At 45.3% G+C, this 20,963-nt stretch overlaps 1 protein-coding gene across 22 annotated transcripts in view; it reads right to left on the reverse strand.

Annotated features, from left to right (window-relative positions):
* DENND1A (DENN domain containing 1A) overlaps positions 1-20,963 on the reverse strand; it is a 542,897-nt gene that overhangs the window by 195,462 nt on the left and 326,472 nt on the right. For all 22 annotated transcript variants that reach the window (XM_054501506.2, XM_054501505.2, XM_054501502.2 and 19 more), the window contains one exon: positions 6,322-6,423. In XM_054501506.2, coding sequence (XP_054357481.1) covers positions 6,322-6,423 — 102 coding nt within the window. The remainder of the gene's footprint in view (positions 1-6,321; positions 6,424-20,963) is intronic.

Here is a 20,963-nt window from a genome sequence, read left to right on the forward strand (position 1 = left end):
GCTATAATTACTTCTCATACCTTTTTCTCTCTGGCTAATTTAAGCTTTTCTTGGTTTTGAGCAATTAATCAAAATGTATCTTTGTGTGGTTTTGTTTGGGTCCATTGTGTTTCAGGCTTATTGAGCTTCTTGGAGCTCTGAGCATAATTTCATCAAAATTGAAAAAAAATCAGCTATAATCTTTTAAAATATTTTTTCTGTCTTTCCTCACCTTCCTTACCTTCTGGGACTCCAGTTGCAAGTATGTTAGCCCTCTTGATATTATGCTATAGGATCACTGAGTTTTGTTAACTTTTGCCAGTCTTTTTTCTTTCTTGGCTTCATATTGAGGAGTTTTTATTGCTATATATTCAAATTCACTGATGTTTTATTCAGTGGTATCTCATATCCTCTTAATCCCATAAGTGATTTTTTTTTCATCCTAGGTGTATTTGTTGCTTATAGATGTTCCCTTTCATTTTTAAATATTTTCCATTTCTCCCTTCATTTAATCAGGTCTTCCTTTAAATTCATGAACATATTTATAGTCTTCATAAAATCTACTTTAAAGTCTTTATCTGCTAGTTCTATCGTATCTGTCACTTCTGAGTCTGTTTCTATTGACTAATTTTCCTCTTGTTAGGGGTGACATTTTCCTCATTCTCAACATGTCTTGCACTTTTTAAATAAGATGTTAGATACTGTGAATGTTATGTTATCGAATATTGGATTGTGTTGCCTTCTTTTAAAGAGGGTCGAAGTTTATTTTGACACAAGGTTAGATTTCTTGCACATCAGACTGATCTTTTAAAGACTTCTTTAAAAAGAAATAGGTTTGTTTAAAACTTTTTATTGAAGTTTAACATACACACATAAAAATGCACACACCATTGGTGCTCAGCTTGACGAATTCACCCCCATGTAACTGGCACTCAGATTAAAATCCGGCACATTTTAGGACCCCTAAAGCCCTCTCTTGTGCCTCTCAAAGCTTAATTTTAAGCTCTTTCAGGGCAGGGCTAAAATGATCTTTATAGCTAATTTAGATGTACTATCAAGTCATGCCCTACTGGTGTCTCTTATCATTGTCCTGAATGACCAACAAGATCTCTGACTCTGGTTGGTCAGAACCTGAAGGATTCCTAGACTTGTGTGAGCTCTGAGAACTGTTCATCTTATAGTTTCCTATCAGACATATGGGCAGATTAGTCTTCAGCAGGTTTGTCAATTCAGGTTTCTGGAGCTCTTCAGCTGAGTAGCTCCCTCCTATCTGATACTCTCACCTGCAAATTTAAACCATCTCCCCTTCAAACTGTTCTTTAACCTTTCAGCTCCCCAAGACTGTTGTGCTTTGCTGGGGATTCCCCTTCTAGTACCAGTATCCAGAAAATGCCTCAAGGCAGAAAGCCAGTGGGATAGTAGGCCTCACCTCACTGGCTTCCTTTCACTCAGGGATAACAATCTTATCTTGTCTGTTGTCCAACATGTGAAAACAGCTGTTTTCATATTTGTCCAGAGTTTTAATTGTTAATTGTGGGAGGATTAATCCAGTTCCAATTATTCTATCATGGCTGGAGAGCAGTGGCGCAATCACAGCTTACTGCAAACTTGAATCCTTGGCCTCAAGCAATTCTTCTGCCTCAGACTCCCAAAATGCTGGGATTATAGGCATGAGCCACCATGTCTGGCCCCAAGCCTCTTTTAATAAAGTTTCCAGCATAGATGCCATGTTTTACAAGATTTCATCTACCATAATAACCCAATCCATATGTGCCTTCCATCCTTCCATCTATCTATTCAGTGGCTGCTAGATTCTTGGAAAACAAAGATGAATAAAACTCAATTACTGCTCCAAAAAACTGACAAGTAAAAGGGAAATGGGCAATAAATCAGTACAATTACACAAGGTACACAAGGGGCTGTGGGGACATAGAAAAAGATATGGTCAAATCTACGTGAAGGTCAGAAAAGATTCTGTGTGTGTTTGTGTGTGTGTGTGTGTGTGTGTGTGTGCATGTGTTTGTGTGTGTGTGTGATTAAATACTTGAGAGCAGGTCTTGAAGAACGAGTGAGAGATTAATAGATGAGGTAAGACACTGGGACAAAAGAAACGCTGTATACAAAGTATGAAGTTATGAAACAACATGTAAATTTGGGACAACCATTAACAGTTCTAAAAACCTACAGTACAGAGTTTAAAGCAGGGAGGAGAGAGAACTGCAGCTATGGAGAAACAAAAACAGGGGGGTATCATGAAGGAGGGCTGAATGCCCTGCGGATCATAATTCACATCCATAATTCATCATCATCAGCTACTGTCGATTGTGCTGATAGGATATGTGTTTTAAATATATTATATATATTACATTTAATTCTCAAACAACCTTATGTGGAAATTAAGTCTTAGAGAGCTTAAGTAATTTTGCCCAAGATCACACGGACATGAAGTGAGGAAGCCAGGATGTGAAAACAGGTCTGTTTGATTTCAAAGCCAACAAAGGGAAGTTGCCTTGAATCTCTAGGTAATGGGAAGTTATAGGAGAATTTTTTTGTCCTTAAATGTTTTTTTGAAAAATTACATTCACTGATGGAATAGTCTTAGTTAGGTGGGAAATGGAGTTTATGTTTTTAGAAAGGTCACTCTGGGGCATGAGGCGGAAAGATTGGAGGGATGAGGCTGGAGTCAGATGAGCCGGTCTTGAGTCTGCTGGTAATAATGCAGGAGGCAAATAAAAGCTTAGATTAGGTGGTGTTTAGGAGGGATGAGGAAGAGGATGTGGATTTACCAAATGTTTAAGAAGCAGAATCTGTCAGAGTAAACACACAACTTTGGCCAAAGGGGAGATTTTAAGGTCAACGATGGATAGGCTGATACACTAAAATTACCAGGTCCTATGCTAAATGCAGGGGACACAAAGATAGGCAGGGCACGATTTCTCCTCTTGATAGCTCATGTAGCATCACAGAATTAAAGCTGTGAATTCCATTGAAATACAATAAATACCTTACAGACCACATCTCCCCCCATTACAATCTTCAGAATCCTTAATGAGTATAGAGGCCCAAGCTGGAAACCACTGCTGTAGAACATTCTCAACCCTGTTACAAACCAGCTTGCATATAGGAGGTTCCATTTGTGCACGCTGAGACTGTCAGGACATGGAGGTTATTAACTGTCCTCCAACCTTGCCTATAATTATCAGCAACAATTTTATTAAAAACAAATGCAGGTACAATTTCTTGAATACTGACAACATGCAAGCACTGTGCCAAGCGTTTGATAATCATTACCATAGCTGTTTGCCATAATAATCTTCAGAGCAAGCCTGGTACTCCTCTTTTAATGTGGAAAACTGAGGCTCAAAGAGGGAAAATAACTCACCCAAGTTACTTCGGTTCCCTGAGGCTACCTCATTTTGTCATTTAAAAGGCATCTTGGAATTTGCCATCTCCAGAAAGACTCCATTATCCTCCACAAAATTTTGTTACTCTCTTTCCTGGGCCCTTCTGTGCCTGACTCCTATTTCCCCGTGGTCTCTGTTATGCTATACTGTAATAGATATGTAATTGACATATCTGTTTCCTTTACTGACATACAGTCTTTGAAGATCTGCTTTCTCTTTGCTGCTCAGTGTCAGCACAGGATCAGAGCAGTGCAGGTGGGACCAGTCAGTCCACTCCATGGTTTCTGAGCGGCCAGTCACTCATCTCATGCTGCCCCAGGGCCCTTGGCCATTTCCTGCACCTGACAGACCTCAGGTTCACTTCCCACATTCACTAGGCATTTGCCTGGTCCACGCCTGAGATATCCATGGCTTCAAGAGGTGCTTGTCCACTGAAAGGAAACAGGTATGGGAGCCTCAGATTCCTTGGACCAAAAGAACTCAAATTATAGCTAGTAGGCCCTAAGGTACCAACCATGTACTACCCTGTCCTGACATGATTCTCACACCTCACAGGTCCTCACGCCTGTCTGACACTTTAAATTTTCCTAAGTTCTGTCATCTCTTGCTGCCTCAGAGGGAGGCGGGATACACAGAGTAGAAGCAGCACAGACTAGGGGTCCAATCTCAGCTGTGCCTCTAATCACCTACAGGATTTCAGGCAAAGCACGCGCTCTCTGAGGTTCTCTCCTCTCTGTAGAAAGGAGAGATCACCTGTTCCAAAGGGCTACAACACTAACTGTCATTCAGGATGAATGACATCCTAAATGCAGAGACACCTAGTAGGGCAGAGGGGCCATGTGGGCTCTGCAGACCCACGGGGTTGAGTTCATGCCTTGGCTCCTCCTCTCTCTAGCTCTGTGGGTCAAGCGGGAGTAAGGAAAAAACCATCCTCAGAGTGGCTTGAAGAGTAAATGAGAGATCAATGACGGGAGCTCAGTGCAGTGAGCCAGTGAATGGCAGCCATTGTTGAATTATAAGTGGAGCACTGCTGTAGGGCACAAATGACTCCCCCAAAATCTCACAGTGAGTTAGGTGCAGAGAAGTTTGAAATCCTGTTACGGCTGGGCACAGTGGCTCATGCTTGTAATCCCAGCACTTTGGGAGGCTGAGATGGGCAGATTGCTTGAGCCCAGGAGTATGAGACCAGCCTGGGCAACACAGCAAGACTCCGTCTCTACAAAACGTAGCTGGGCATGGTGGCACGTGCCTACAGTCCCAGCTACTTGGGAGGCTGAGGTAGGAGGATCAGTTGAGCCCAGGAGGCAGAGGCTGCAGTGAGCTAAGATAGTGCCACTGCACTCCAGCCTGGGTGACAGAGCCAGACACTGTTTCAAAAAAAAAAAAAGGAAAGAAATTCTCCTGCAAGACCTTCATCAACAAATAGCAATCCTTTCAGAACAGCTACCCACAGGGTACCACTGGGGCTTCTGGCAGTGATGGTGCACCAATGCCCACCAGGTAAAACACTTCCCCGACCAGGACACATATGAGCACCACATGGCCAGGAACAACAACCCATTTCACTCTGGAAGTCAGGATAACTCTATAGATCTTCTTGCAGGCAGAGCTATGGAGGCCAAAGCAGAAACAGCAAAACCACACTTGCTGGTGAGGCCCAATCCTCACTGGCATGGACAAGGGGAGAATGGGTCTACCTCACACAGCTGCCTACAGGGCAGCTCCAAGTAGCAACAGAAGACAGGTGTATAGGCAGATGTTAGCATGGCAAATGTGGCAGCCAGCTACTTTTTGCTCAATAGAACCCACATTCTGTGTAGGCCTGAGGCAACAAAGTGCGTTGCGGAGGGTGCATAGCCACACTGACAGCACTGCCACCCGATACTCTACCATGTTCTAGATGGTCTAGGAAAAAAATGTAGATTTGAAGTACCCCAAATTGTTCACACTGAAAACCCCGCCAGCTGCCTTCTGTGGTGTTACTTGGAGGGAGCTGCCCTGATCTCTAGACGTGGCAACGTGCTGGGGAGAGGTGGCGAGACCCTCAGACTCCCACAGGAAGAGGAGAGGTCTAGACACTAAGGTCACTTCACAGCCTTTCTGATGGAAGTTCAAGTCAAAATAGACTCAAGAAATAAACCACCTTCTAACTTTCTATTTTTCTTTTTTTTGTTTTTTGTTTTTTTTGAGATGGAGTCTTGCTCTGTCGCCCAGACTGGAGTGCAGTGGTGCGATCTCAGCTCACTGCAACCTCTGCCTCCTGGGTTCAAGCAATTCTCCTGCCTCAGCCTCCTGAGTAGCTGGGACTACAGGCACATGCCACCACGCTCAGTTGATTTTTTGTATTTTTAATAGAGATTCTGTTTCACCATGTTAGCCAGGATGGTCTCACTTTCCTGACCTCATGATCTGCCCGCCTTGGCCTCCCAAAGTGCTGGGATTACAGGTGTGAGCCACTGTGCCCGGCCATTTCTTTTTTATTTTTTTGAGATGGAGTCTCGCTCTGTCACCCAGGCTGGAGTGCAGTGGCGCAATCTCAGCTCAATGCAACCTCCACCTCCTGAGTTCAAGTGATTCTCCTGCCTCAGCTCCCGAGTAGCTGGGATTACAGGCATGCACCACCATGCCTGGCTAATTTTTGTATTTTTAGTAGAAACAGGGTTTCACCGTGTTACCCAGGCTGGTCTCGAACTCTTGACCTCAGGTGATCCACCCGCCTCGGCCTCCCAAAGTGCTGGGATTACAGGTGTGAGCCACCATGCCTGGCCACCTTCTAACTTTCTACACTGAGACAAAGGTTTCAATGGAGAAACAAACTGCAGTTCTCAGGTCACAGGAAAACCCTCGCTATTTCCCCTCCTTCCCCATTCCCCAAAGTCACGTTCATTTCCTTTGCAGGAGCTCACAGAAGTTAGATCCTCGCGAGCTCATTACCTACCACGTCGTTTGGGAGGCTCTGGAGGTCATCGAAGGGGGTTTCCAGGGTGTTGGTGTCCACATTCAGGATCACGACATCATCCAGGGCCATGTTTCTGACTTTCTGCAAGGAGAAAAAAATCCACAAGAGAAGGTCATTGAGGTGCCATCAAGACACACTTCCCCTGCCTTCTCTGGGGAAGAGGCATAGAGAAGAAAAGTGACATCTGACAAAGTCTTACTCTGCAGCAGGCCCAATGGTAGGAGGTTCACATTTGTTAGCTCACTGAACTCTCATAAAATCTCTGTGAGCTTGCATGATTATCCCCAAGTCCCAGGAGCGAAAAGGGTTCACAGAGGCTCAGTAACATGCCCTAGGACACACAGCCAGAAAGTAAGAGGAATCATTACACCCCATCATCATTTTTCCCCTATATATTTAACAGACGCTGAGGTCAAAAGCTCTGGCCCCAAGAATGCTGATATACGGCTATGTTCTTATGATATCCCCATTCAATCCAGCCCCCTAATTTAACAAAGGCTACTTGCCCATCTCTCTTTTGGATCCTGTCATTCTTGGGTATGGAATATTGTGTGTGGCCTACTGTTAACACTTCCCTTAAACGCCAAGTAGGAAGGTCACACTTTCAATTTGGTTCCATTTTCCACAGATATCCAGCTAGTAACGGCTCAAAAGCTCTGGCCATAAGCCATTATTCTATTGGCACAGTTATAGAAAAGATGAGGGAAACTCATGCCTACAAGGTTTTCATGCTTGGTGACAGGAGAAGGGATGAACGGACAATATGGAGAAAAAAAGAATCCTGCCCCCAATCTGGCAGCAATTCCCCATAGCCTGTGTGAGTCCAAGACAGGGTATATAGCCTGAGTTTTAAATTTTTAATCACACTATTTATCCACTACTAAGATCCATCTTTGTGTTTCTCCTACCTACCCTCCACTCCCGGTCCCATTCAATCCTCCTTCCCCATCACGTATCAAGCGTATTCCTTTTGAGTCAGAGGCATTAGAACTATTGTCTTTATTTTATTTTGCGTAGAAAGATCCTATCATTTGCTGTCTAAACTGGGATACATTTGGATGTGAAAGACCTCATCTTACACCAGGGCAACAGGCACACGATGGGACCTGTGGTCACCCCATACAAAGGATCGAGTCCATTACTGGTCAACCTCTGAGCACGCTGCATGTGGCTGTGCAGGTATGCATTCCTCAGATGCCAACCACCTAAGCTAGGACTGAAATCTGCCAACTCCCGTGCCTGCCGAGTGGCACTAGTCGGGGAACGGGGGCAGATGCCTTTTCCTAATTCACCCCAGAGCATGGTGTAGGCTGGCAACAGAGGCAGATATACAATGGCTGCTCAAGCTCCAGTTTCCAATGCCCTGGAAATGGACAAGTAGCATATACTAGAAGCTTCCTAGCTCTTGCTCTGTGCTTTACTCACCTTATTTCATTTAATTCTTATCAACCCCTGTGAAGTGGATGTTATTGCCCTCAATGTTTGAAACTTGAGGAAGATGAGGTTCAGAGCGCTGAGGTAAGAGGCAGAGGCAACCACAGGCCTGGCTGCCTCCCCAGGCCATGCTCTCTGCACTGCACCATCCACCTCCTCATCGTCAGACACCCGCAGGGAGACTGACCTCCGCACAGCCCTTGTCACTCTGAGCCCCAGCACCTCTCTGCCTGCCTGCCTCCCCTGCTGGGGTGTGGGCTCCTTCAGGGGCTCATCTGTGGCTCACCACTGCAAAATAACCAGCCCCTGACAACATGACTGGCACCCGGTTAAGTGCACACTAATACTGGTTGACGTTCACTCTCTTAAAACCCCAGCCTCTAGGGCAGAACATGGTACCTAAGTAAATATTTCAAGATTCTTCCCAGCAGGAGGGTGGAGCCACACTAGTCACAAGCCTCGTAGGGTTGAAAAAACACTCCCAGGCAGCAGAATCCTGGAACCTTTCCACTTAACACCATCAGAGCCTCCAACTCCTTCTGCTACCCACTAACTTCTCCACGCCTCTGGGGCTCGTCCACAAACCTATCCATCAATTCCTAAACATAGTTTACTAAGTGCTTACTATGGGCTGAGAACCACAGAGAAGGGACACAATTGCCGATGTAGGAGTTTATTCTTTCCTCCAAACCCCAACACCCATTATTACCTGCTGCCTTATTTATAGGGTAAAAAGATATCAGCGAATGGAGAACTTTGATCATATTAGGTTAGTGCAAAAGTAATCGCAGTTTTTACCAAAGTAATGGCAAAGAATGTACTTTTGCACCAACCTAATGATATAAAAAATGAGTTCGTATTTTACAGCGCTTTTGTTATATGAAGCACAATCTCCATTTTACACATGAGAACGCTGAGATTCACGGGAGATTGCCCAGGACTCCCTAGCTGCCTCACTCTGCAACCCAACAGGTTAAATGCCCAGCAGTGTGCTAGCAGGAAGGTACAAAAATAGCATCAACGGCCCTCTTTTTCACTGATGTCACACTTCTGGCTCACACAGCACTGCCACACAGATGCTTTCATTCCATCAACGGGGCTGGAGGTGAGATATCATTATCCCCATTTCAGAGATGAGTAACTGAGGCTCCAAGAAGTAGCTTGCCCGAGGTTATGTGTCTACTAATTGGCTTCCTCTGTAAAATTAAAATGCTAACTGTGGCCACCCTGCTTCTCTTACTTCCCCCAGGGCTGCTGTGATGAGAGCAAACACACCCACAATGCTGGCCACACAGTAGGATGTAATAAATAGTGGCTATTATTACCACTTTATAATACACACAATAGCCACAGCCAGTCTGGAAGGCTGTAGTGGCAATGGCCCGAGGGCAAAAAATCCTTGGGGCCCCTTCTTGCTTGGTCTCTCACTTCAAAGGCTGCGCACAGTCACAGGAAACAGAATCAGAGAAGGACTCACAACATCCTGGAGGACGTGATGCCTCCAGGACAGAGCAGAGGGCCGTGCACCCCAGAATCAACTACTTTGCCTCATCTGACCTTCCAAATAGCCCCAAACAGAAGGGAGCAGGAGATGATGGCCATTGGAGAGAAGCCTCCAGGGTTGAATGGCCCCATGAATGGGATGTTGATTCTGGACCAGAATCAGGCCTTGTTTCTGTGTTCCCATTGGGCCCCAGTAGCACAGACCAGCCCTTGTAGGCTCTCCACGGCTGGGCTGGAATAGGCTTTTGATTTCTTCCCACTCCTGGCTGGAGGACTTGCCGGTTAAGCTGTGTGGAGTGTTTACTTTTTCAACAATAGCAGAAGGCTGAAGAATAGGAAAAAACCTGGCCCTTTTTTCTAACTTAGCAGGCCAGGGTCCCCTTAGTAACCCAAATGCCCCAAGCACCAGGCTCCAGGCAGGAGCTGGGGCGGCACAGTTTCCTCTTGAAGGACAATGCTGCCCTCCTGGTGGCAAGGCCTCTTCCAAAAGGGCTGGCGTGGACTCAAGGGCCTTCCTGAAGCTCACTGTTCCCAAGGAAAGAATTGGAGCCCAGCTTGCTGGACAGTGCCCGGTCCCCCAAAGGATCAAGGCAACCAGGGGAATGAAGAAAGGCAAGAAAAACTCAAACTGGGGGTGGGGACGGGAAGCGCAGATGAGAAGAAAGCCAGACCGTCGCCAGGTGCCAGCGCCTCTCATCTTAACCATGCCGTCAGTCAGGGACACTAGCATCTCTGCGTGGGAACCAAGTGGGGACGCAGAGAGGTCAAACAAGCTGCCCAAAGTCAGAGCTAGGAAGCAGCAGTCAACTTTTGAACACAGTCTTATTGCGGGATCTGGCCAGCAGCCCGCAATGCAACGGGGCTCTCTCTTTGTTCCCAGGTGGATCAGCAGGTTGAGAAATAATAAACACACACAAGATAGTGAAAGCTGGGTCCAAGGGGGGTCACCGCCTTCTGGTCCCGTGGTGCCAACAATGCACTGGATATACCAGCATTTATTATTAAGTTTAGTGAAGGCGGGGGTAGGTTAGTGAGGGATTTAGGGTCATTTGATTATGAGGTGAGATGGTCACATGGGGATGAAGTAATTCTTTAACATAACATTTGTATGTAGAAGTACAGAGCATAACTGAGTGGCTCAGTATATAGAGTATACAGAGATAAGAATTTACAATATAGTGTGTGCGTCAGTAATTTCTAACAGAGCCTTAAAACAGAAACACAATCTTTCCGTAACCTATGATTAGCAAGATATTAATCAGCAGTAAAAATTGCAACAAAAGCTGGTTACAAACAATCCATGGCAACAGGACGTGAAGCTAGACAACCAGTTAGACCAGAAATTCTCAGAAGGGAGTATGCCCTAACCCTAAAGAGGCCTAGAAGAGCCGTGGCAAGATGAGGGCGTTTATAGCCCTATCTTATCCATATGGACAGACGCCCCCCATGCGTCCGTTTATAGGCTCTCCACAAGGGTCGTATTCCATTCCCAGAGCTATGAACATCTTGGTGATGTGAAACCTCCCTGACTGCACGTCCATTCCCAGGCTCTCTGCAGGGGGAAGCACATCACGCACTGATGGCTTGTTCTGGCAGTCCACCCTGGCATTGTCTTTACACAATCCTGCATGCAATTTTGTATTTACAATAATCAGGAGCATTTCATCTTTTATACTGTAGCAATAGTTTCAGGGGGTCTCCCTACACAGTCTGACCTCAAAGCTGACTTTCTTCTGAAGAGAGCCCTAATCCGATCGCTCAGACATCAGGATGAGTACCTAACTGTTCAGGACACACATTTATATCAAAATGCTCAGAGTCTGCTTTCTCTTACATAAAATACGACTTTCCTTTTTATCATAAAAAATAGGATGGGCATGGTGGCTCACACCTGTAATCCCAGCACTTTGGGAGGCTGAGGTGAGTGGATCACCTGAGGTTGGGAGTTTGAGACCAGCCTGACCAACATGGAGAAACCCCATCTCTACTAAAAATACAAAATTAGCCGGGCATGGTGGTACATGCCTGTAATCCCAGCTACTTGGGAGGCTGAGGCAGGAGAATTACTTGAACCTGGGAGGCGGAGGTTGCGGTGAGCCAAGATTCAGCCATTGCACTCCAGCACTCCAGCTTGGACAACAAGAGTGAAACTCCGTCTCCAAAAAAAAAAAAAAAAAAAAAATTATAGATGCCTACTATTAAAAAATGGGAAAGGCCGGGCACGATGGCTCACGCTTGTAATCTCAGCACCTTGGGAGGCTGAGGCGGGTGGATCACCTGAGGTCAGGAGTTCGAGACCAGCCTGGCCAACATGGCGAACCCCTGTCTCTACTAAAAATACAAAAAATTAGCCGGGTATGGTGGCGGGTGCCTGTAATCCCAGCTACTTGGGAGGCTGAGGCAGGAGAATCGCTTGGACCTGGGAGGCGGAAGTTGCAGAGAGCTAAGATTGCACCATTGCACTCCAGCCTGGGTGACAAGAGTGAAACTCCATCTCAAAAAAAAAAAAAAAGGGGGGAAAGACAGAAAAGTTTAAAGAAGAAAATTACAGTCATCCCAGTCCCTCCATTTGGAGACAATGTTTTGGTCTATTTCCTTCCATATTCTCCCTTTCCTACATGTTAAAGCAAAGTTGAAATAATGCTACTTTTTTTTTTTTTGAGATGGAGTCTCGCTCTGTTGCCAGGCTGGAGTGCAGTGGCATGATCTTGGCTCACTGCAACCTCTGCCTCCTGGGTTCAAGCTATTCTTATGCCTCCACCTCCCGAGTAGCTGGGATTACAGGCACGCGCCACCACACCCAGCTAATTTTTTTATTTTTACTAGAGACGAGGTTTCACCATGTTGGCCAAAGTGGTCTCGATCTCCTGATCTCGTGATCCACCCACCTAGGCCTCCCAAAGTGCTGGGATGACAGGTGTGAGCCACTGCGTTTGGCCAGTTGAAATAATTCTTAACACTTGTGATTTTCTCACTGATTCTGATATAAGCAGTGATCCACTTCATTAAGAACTTTGTGTGGATCATTACTAACTGTGACAGAGTGTCCTACTACATGGAAACAAACTCAACCAAGCCCCTTTTGTGGGATGTTATTTCCAGTTTTGAAGAAATTACTGTATATAATATCGTCATGAAATCTGTAGGCATAAAGCTTTGTGCTTTAGGATGCATTCCTAGAAGTGGAATTTAGTTTCCACTTCTTAAAAAGTGTCCCTCTCAAATTCGACTTTGAGAGAGATATCTTTACTTCCAATTATTTTAAAGTCATTTTATCCACAGCTTGTGTTTCCTACTATAAGTGAAGAAAAATCAGCAAAGACACGAGCAGATGTCAAAATAGTCCTCCAAAAACCCTACCCAATTAAAACACTTACTAGTACTGCGGCACACCGAGACAGCTCTCCGGTAGCTTGTCCCACCAACACATTCCCTCTCTTTTTAGTTACAGCATATGCCAAAGCTCCTGCCAGCTGCAAACCCTTCCCCCCACCAGACTCTATAGGCTTTTTCTCAGAATGAAAAAAAAAAAAAACAAAAAAAAACTGACATGCACACTGGCTTTCCAAATGGCATTTCTTACATAGAGAAACACACACACAAAATGGCACTTTCCCATATATATTGTTAATGAAGAATGTCTTCCTCTTTCTGCTTTGTCACAGACAGTCTGAACTTGACCCTGCCTTTCAGGCCAGGGAAGGGAAAACCCACAGTATGGGGAGGGGCCAGGGGCAGCTGAGAGGACACCAGCTCTAGTATTTCACCTCTGGCTTGTCCCCAACCAGGGGGCTTACTGTAGGCAACTGACTTGACTGCATAAATCCTCCAGGTTTTCATCTGTAGAATGGAGATCATAACACCACCTATCTCACAGAGTTGTGTGAGGCTTTGATAAGCTAATGTATGTAAAAGATTCAGCATAATTCCCAGAATAGCCCTAACAGGTGCTCATCAGTTCTCTTGCTTGCCCGTCCCCTCTCCTTGGATGGTTCCTAGACCTCAGCCATGCCTGGCTGGAGAGACTGAGGCAGCGGCAAGCCTCCCATGACCTGTGCCCCCCTACAGTTTATCTGCACGATGAGAATAACGTGTTGACTGTGAGTTACTTAGGTAGGTATCTGATTCCTTCCCTAGTCTACGGGTTTTTGGGGGTTGGGAATCAGATTTCTCTACTCTCAGCTCCTACTCCAATATTTGCCCAAGAGCAGACAATTCGTGAATGAATGAATGAGAGGCAGCAGAGCCCAGAGGTGAAGAACATAGATCCAAAGCCAGTATGGGTTCTAATTAATCTCTACCATCCACCAGCTGTGCCAACTTGGGCATGTCACTTAATCTTTCTGTGCCTCAGTTTCCTCCTTGATAAATGGGGGACGATAACCATACCTACCTCACAGATTTGTGAGGATTCAATGGGTTAATATTTTAAAGTAGTTGGAGTAGTGCCTGGCACATGGGAAGTGCAAGATAGATGTTAAATAAAAACAAATGATCTTTTGCAGGTGATGAAAATATTCTGTATCTTTATTGTGGTGGTTTCATGATCGTATAAAACTGTCAAAATGCATTGAACCATACACTTTAAATGGATGAGTTGTGATAAATATACCCCAATGAAGGTATTCATTGAACCATATACTTTAAGTGGATGGGTTGTGATCAGTTATACCTCAATGAAGTTGATAAACACATTAGCACTCTCTCCAGAACACAATAAAATCATAGCCAACCATACAAGGTAAGAGTGTGCGAACAACGGTGAATGAATGCCATGCTACAAGGCGACTCTACCCAGGGCCACCGCCCAGTGTACATTCTGATCTGTGGCTGTGTTTGGCTCCCCGTCCCCTTACTTTTTCATCTAGTCCAGGATTTTTAACTTTTTCAATTCATGCCCTCTTAAGATAAACATAAAAAGCCAATGTCCCTAGAGATTCTGATAGACTTCCCTATACAAAGGAGGGGGTCTGTTTGATAAACACTCTATCTTTGGTGTCTCTTCCGTAGCCAAGACGGTATTGAGCCTTACTTTCTAGAGTTGGTTGTATGAAAACAATCGGATTTCCTCCCTAAAATATAAAATAATATCAGCTACACTAATTAAAACCACACCAGCTGCCCACACAGATCGATGCGGGGGAGTGTCCTACCTGTCCAAGGAGGGAATTGGGCAGCTAGTGACAAAAGGTAGTACTTAGAAGCAAGCCACAAGATGAAAGGCAAGGGTGTGCACTGGCAATGTCACCTGGGGGATCTGAAGAGTGGCCAGGAGCATGCAGCACTCAGCCGGGTTGGGAGCGTGGGGCTGGACATTGAGGAGCAGGGGCTCAGTTCTGCCTCTGCTCGTCCAACAGCTGTGCAGCAAGACAGGACACCCTCTCTAGGATGGAGGTTGTGTGGTTCAGGGAGGTGACACTCATAGAGTAAACAGGCCAGCACTGAGTGAATCTTTTCTGCCGTCCTTAGACCAGAACCATCTCCAGGGCAGAGCTGTGCCTTATTTGTCTCCAGTGTCCAGCACAGTGCCTGACACAAGGCAAGTGCTCATTAACTGGGGAATGAGAAATGACTGTGGCTACATCCACTCTACTGGGAGGTCTGCCCGGCAGCAGATGTCAACGTAAGCCCGAATGGACAATGTCAGCTCAACGAAAGCAAATCGGAGTCTGCTCAAGGAAGTGCTTGGCAATTAAATGAGTTAATACATGTGTAATATCTAGGATAGTGTCTGGTATATCAGAAGCACTTAGGTATTAGTTATTATTATAAAAAATCAAGATAGCAATAATTCTATAATAAAAGTGACTCAATTGAGATTCTATTTCACTGTTAGAAAATGTGTTTGTGAAGGCAGACAGCTCCAGGACACACACTGCTTCTCAGTCTGCACTGCCTCCCTCCAGGGAAGGGCAAAGCTGCAACATTGTTACGGTCCTTCTGAGACGTCTTTGCAGTCCTGAGGAAGAGCAAGAGTCAGGTAGATTGGGCTTGGGATTTTATCTTCCTCAATTCCTAGTTACAGGACCCAGGGTAAATGATTTAATCCTACCTGAACCTCAATTTCTTTATCCATAAAATGGGTCTATAACAACTTGTTCCATAGGGTTGTGAGAGGATTAAGTAAAAAATTCTCTTCTGGGGTGACAGCGAAAGCCAGTAAAGCATCATCTACTCTCATGGCCAAGACGGCGCCCAAGGCAGCACCTCTGAGAGCAGTAATGGGACCTCCAAGCAAAGGGGAAGGGTCTAGGCTGGCTTCCTGCAAAGACACTTTGCTCTGAGAGGGCACAGTGTCCTCATGTGTTTATTATCATGCCCACAATATGCTTTGCATTTGTTCAAACTAAGTAAGTCTAAGTTGATCCCTCTGTGAGAGGGGCACACTTGATGTGGCTCCTGACATTATACTATATGTCCCCTGTAAGTATGACTTCTTGGGAGCTTTTCTTTTTCTTTTTTTTGAAAGGGAGAGAATATGGCTAAAATTAAACCAAAAATTACATCTTAGTAGCTTGTTAATCAAAATTTTATTCTAAATGACTGTTGCTGGGTTCCAAGCAGGTGCCTCGATATGGTGTGGCTCTGTGTTCCCACCCAGATCTCATGTCCTATTGTAATTCCCAGTGTTGGAGGAGGGGCCTGGTGGGAGGTGACTGGATCGTGGGGGCTGATTTCCCCCTTGCTGTTCTTGTGATGGTGAGTGAGTTCTCCCAAGATCTGGTTGTTTGAAAGTGTGTAGCATTCCCCTGTCTCTCTCTTCCTCCTGCTGGCCATGTGGGATGTGCCAGCTTCCCCCATCGCCTTCTACCATGATTGTAAGTTTCCTGGGGCCTCCCCGGCCATGCTTCCTGTACAGCCTGCAGAACCCTGAGCCAATTAAACCTCTTTATAAATTGCCCAGTCTCAAGTAGTTCTTTATAGTCGTGTGAGAATGGACTGATACATGCCTCTCTTCTCCAACTGCACTCCTATGGCTACGTATCAGTCCAAGCCACAGCCAATGTTACAGAGGCCTGTGTGTATCAGGAACTGTGTGACATGCTCTGCATCCATCATCTTACTGACACACACAACAACAAAATTACAGCCACTAGCTGTTGTGTTTCTCCCACAGCCCAACTCTTTACAAGTATCATTTAATGTAATCCCCATGAAGTCCCTGTGGAGAGAGATGGAAACTGAGGGTCAGAGAGGTAAAATAACTCGTCGGAAGTCACATGGCTAAGAAACACTGGCTCTAGGCATTGAGATGAACAGCAATACCTTTGTTCTACCCAAGGCATGGCATTATTTGCTCTGACACATTGTTTCAATCAACAAACATACTGAGCAACTAATATAACAGACCTTTGTTAGGCATACCAGATGAATCAAGCCCTTAAGTATTTTGATGCCTGGCCCAGACTCCACTAAAATTCCCAGGGAGGGGAGACTTTCCTACAGAATCATACCCATTTGATGGATGAGGAAACAATGCTAGAGACTAAATAATTTGCCCATGTTCTTACAACTGGATGCATCAGAGAAAGGATTTGAATCTGGGTTCCAGGAGCCAGTGTTCTTTCCACTACACAGCATGCACAAAATGTGCCCAAATGCATGCGCATATATATGAGTACATAACAAAGAACAGCATGGGAAGCTGGTGGCCTCCTAGGAGGAAAGGAAAGAGAAATAAGAGGGAAAGTGGATAGGACAGGAAAGGAAAGGCAAACATTCAGGTATTCTAAACTCTTTATTCCCTCCTGAAATCTCAGATACACACAGAGGGAAGAGTGACATTTTCCTTCCCTTCCTCAGGCCCCAAAGGTCACTGAGCTGCCCAGCAGTTGATGAACGTCGTGGCTTTTCTTTGGAGCCAAGAGTCACTGATTTGCTCCTTCCTGCTCCACAAAATTAAAAATCTAAGCCTGACAGTTCAGAGGAGCCCTGAAAACACTGCTGGAATTTCCCAGTGTGCTTTAAACAGAAACAGAAGCTTGGCAGAGGAGGGAAGTGGTGTAAGCACCTCCCAGGTCAGGCCAAATCCACCCCTCACAAGGTAACAGGCACTGACTCTCATTAACAAGTCCAGGGATTCTCAAGCCAGGTCAGCAAAGGGGCTCTTGCTCTAATGGCCCCTTTCCTGGCCATCGATCCACTGGGTGTTCATTCACTCACTTATTTGGTACATCACGTATGGAGCCGTCATTCATGTCAACTTTACGCTAGGTCTTAGGGACACAGAGACGATTAAACCATGATCTCTGAACTCAAGGGGCTCCCCGCCTCTCCTTGTGGATGGGCTGTGGGTAGATCTGAGAAAAGGCACAGTAGTATGCAGCAGACCAGTGGACCATTCCCACTCACCCACCAGCCCCATTCTCTCCCCGACATGGGTCCTGGGCCCAGGGCCAGAAAGTCTCCAGGCTGGGGTCCTGGCCTTTTCACTTACCAGCTAGGCAGCTTCAGGCAAGGCATTCAGCCTTCTCTAGCACCAGTTTCCCTTGCTGTGAGCCAAGGTCATGCTCCTTACCTTCAGGGTTGTTGAAAAGATTGGGGGAGACACTGGGAACACATGTTTCATACAGAGTCCACCATCAAGCAGACGCTCAGTCAATGCCAGCTGGCCCCCCTCTGGGAGCTGGGTTCTGCCAGTCCTCCTAGCAATCCACTCTAGAAATCCACCCCAACACAGAACCTCCATCCAGCCTGGCCTCCACTCCGCCATCCAGAACGGAGTGGGGAGCCTACTCACACTCTGACTCTGCTGGTGTTTTGTCTCAAACTGAAGCAGGCTTCCCACTGCTGCAGACTCAGTTTCCTCATGTGTAAAAAGAGGACAAGAAAGGTGTCGTCAACACCTTTCCCCACAGCTGCAAAGCACAAACACGCGATGACATGGCAGAGCACTCCATAAGATGAGAAGCATGGCCCAGAGATAGTTCGCCACGTTACTGCCACCCACCAGATCCTGCTCTTCTAGAAAACCCTCCTGACTACTCCTATCCCCGCCTCAAGTTGTCATCTCTAAACCCCATGCCAAGCACAGTGAACAACAGATTCTTAGGCCTGCAGTTAAAACTTGTTTAGTGATGTTTCCTGTGCACTATCACTTTCCCTTTAAAATAACTGCTTTAACCTTACGCTATTCACGTACACTGCGGTAATGCTTACCACTGGTACCTGTAAAGCAGTGCTGAATTTTTGAACATACTATATTTTATATTTACTTATATTTTAGAATATATTATTTTAAAATATCCTCAAAGCAACCTCTTGAAATGAGCTTTATTATTCACATTTTACAGAAGAACAACCTGAAGCTCCAAGAGGTACAGTAATTTGCCCCAGATCCTAGAGTATCAAAGTTAAGAGTTGAGCTTGGGACTGCCTGACCCCAAAGCCTGGTGCCTTTCTCCTCGCTGTGCAGCCTCCTCCACTTTCCAGGCACAGAGCTGGTGCTGAGCAAATACTGAGGACAGTGGCCACTTCCACACGTCTCTTGTGACCTCCAAGTATAGACTTACCAGAGTGCTGAAACACAGTGGCAAGCAAGCCCTAAAAGTAGGGCCAGTATAATAGTTTTCTTTTGTACACACTAAACTGCTTCACGCAATGAAATAACTGTGTTTGAATCCTGCTCCTCCTAATTATTAGCTGTGTGACTTTGGACAAGTTACTTAACCTCTCTGTGCCTATATTTCATCATCTGTAAAATAGGGGCCCCACTACCAGAGCACAGATCCATTATGAAAATTAAATAATGAGCATAACGTGTCTGGCAGCAGTTTAAAACTACATCCATCCAAATTGAAACAATAGAACTTGAATTTAAGCGTTTCACTGGGAGCGTGAGGGGATGTTGATTCCCTAGTCCCCAAATGGTTTGGGGTCACCCTATCATAAAATAGGACCTCATTCCTCCCATACAACTGCCACTTGCCATCATTCATTCATCACTAAGCACCGCAAAGCCCGACTCCCATCTCCACCTGCCTTTTATTTGAAATGTCAATTTTTAAAGAGTGGAGAGGTTGGAAACCCAATTTAACAAGCACGCTGAAACATTGTTTATTGCCCCCATAAACATGGCTTAGTGAGAATTACGGACTTAATCAGAGTGAACTTATCTTGCGGTGAAAAGGAACACTTTAAATTTCAGAAATGGCACCTTCACTGTGAAAATCTCTTAACTTTTCAAACAAACTACAGGGGGTCTTAAACATATGGGCAGTAAAGGGGCAGCCATTACTTTGATTTGTCCTACCCAAGAGCCAAGGAGCCCTCACAGTCCTTAACAACTTTAAGATCTAGGAAAAATATTTGGAAAATCATATTCAGGAGACATGTCTCTAAAAGCACCCAAAAGGTCTGCAGAGTGAGAAGTGAGACCTGTATAGCTGCTCTTGGGGTTATTCAAAAGGATGGGCCCTAGGGTCATTAAAACAGGGGCTATTTAATAAGCAGCAGCAGTGAGAAAGTGCACCCCTCCTCCTGAATAAGATTAAACATTTAGCAATAGGTAATATTTTGCTGACCTGCTTTTCAGAAGAAAGGTGCTACACAAATCTAAAAGGCTGCTAAATGGTTTGTGTGGGTCTTCTTTATTTATAAACCCCCTCCCTCCTGCTGAGGATGAGGTCCTGCGAACCCCAACTTCCCAATCCGAGGCTTCATTAATGCTGCTCTGATCATTCCAGGGAAGGTTTTCATAAAGATGCCCCCATCTTGCAGAGAATGTATCAGCCTGGCTGCCAGAGGCAGGAAAGGCAATAGATATAAAATTTTATTATTTCAATGCCCCAGTAGCAGCCAGGAGGACTTAATGAAATCGCCAAGATTTACAATCTGAAATAGCTATTGCACAGACAGATACGGTTAAGGGAGCTGAGCCCTCTGACCTTTCAACCCTTTGATCTTCACTCAGCAGGTGGCCTGGAGCCCCCTCCTGGGCATCTTCCCTCTCTTCCGACACTGCCAAACCTTGATGTGCAATAAGCCTGACCCTACACAGGTGACTCTCCCGGTGCTTATCACCAGCAGCTGCTGCTAATGGCATGGCCAAAATCACTCCGAGGCAGGGAAGGGGAATATGCTGTGCAGTGTCCAAATGGTGCCGAAACAAGGCTCAATAACTCAGCCCCAAGTCCAGTTGTGCAGCAGTGCATAATGATGTCATTACCCAAAAGTATCCTTAGAAAATGGAACTCTGATCTCCCCTGATTTATACTTTGAGTTGGGGGAGGGGGGAAAATCACCTTTTAAAACTCAATCACAAATCTCAAAAAAAAAAAAAAAAAAAACCCCAAAGTCCCAAATGCATCTCTCAGAACTTCCCCAAAACCATGTGCAGCAAATTTATACCAGCGAAAATCTAAACAATTTTTGGAAACCTAAAATTGACTGTTTTCAGTTCCATGAAATTTCATTTAAAAAACCCCATATGCCAAAATGTCCAAATTCTCTTATTTTTAAAAATTGGGATGACATCCAAAAATCATAGCTATCTTTTTCTTTCTTTTTTTTCCCCCTTCTTCTAAAGCTAGGGATGGGTAGTGTGCATATGTACTTATCAAGCTTCATAATTTAACCCATTCGGTCAGTACAAAATAATTGCAGTTAAATGCTGAAGAGGGAGGATATAAATTTATTACCACTGGATCTTTGGAAACAATGGACTCCTAGGCACCAAGGTTTAG

Source organism: Pongo pygmaeus, chromosome 13 (assembly GCF_028885625.2).
Source record: "Pongo pygmaeus isolate AG05252 chromosome 13, NHGRI_mPonPyg2-v2.0_pri, whole genome shotgun sequence".
NCBI classification, from domain to species: Eukaryota; Metazoa; Chordata; class Mammalia; order Primates; family Hominidae; genus Pongo; species Pongo pygmaeus.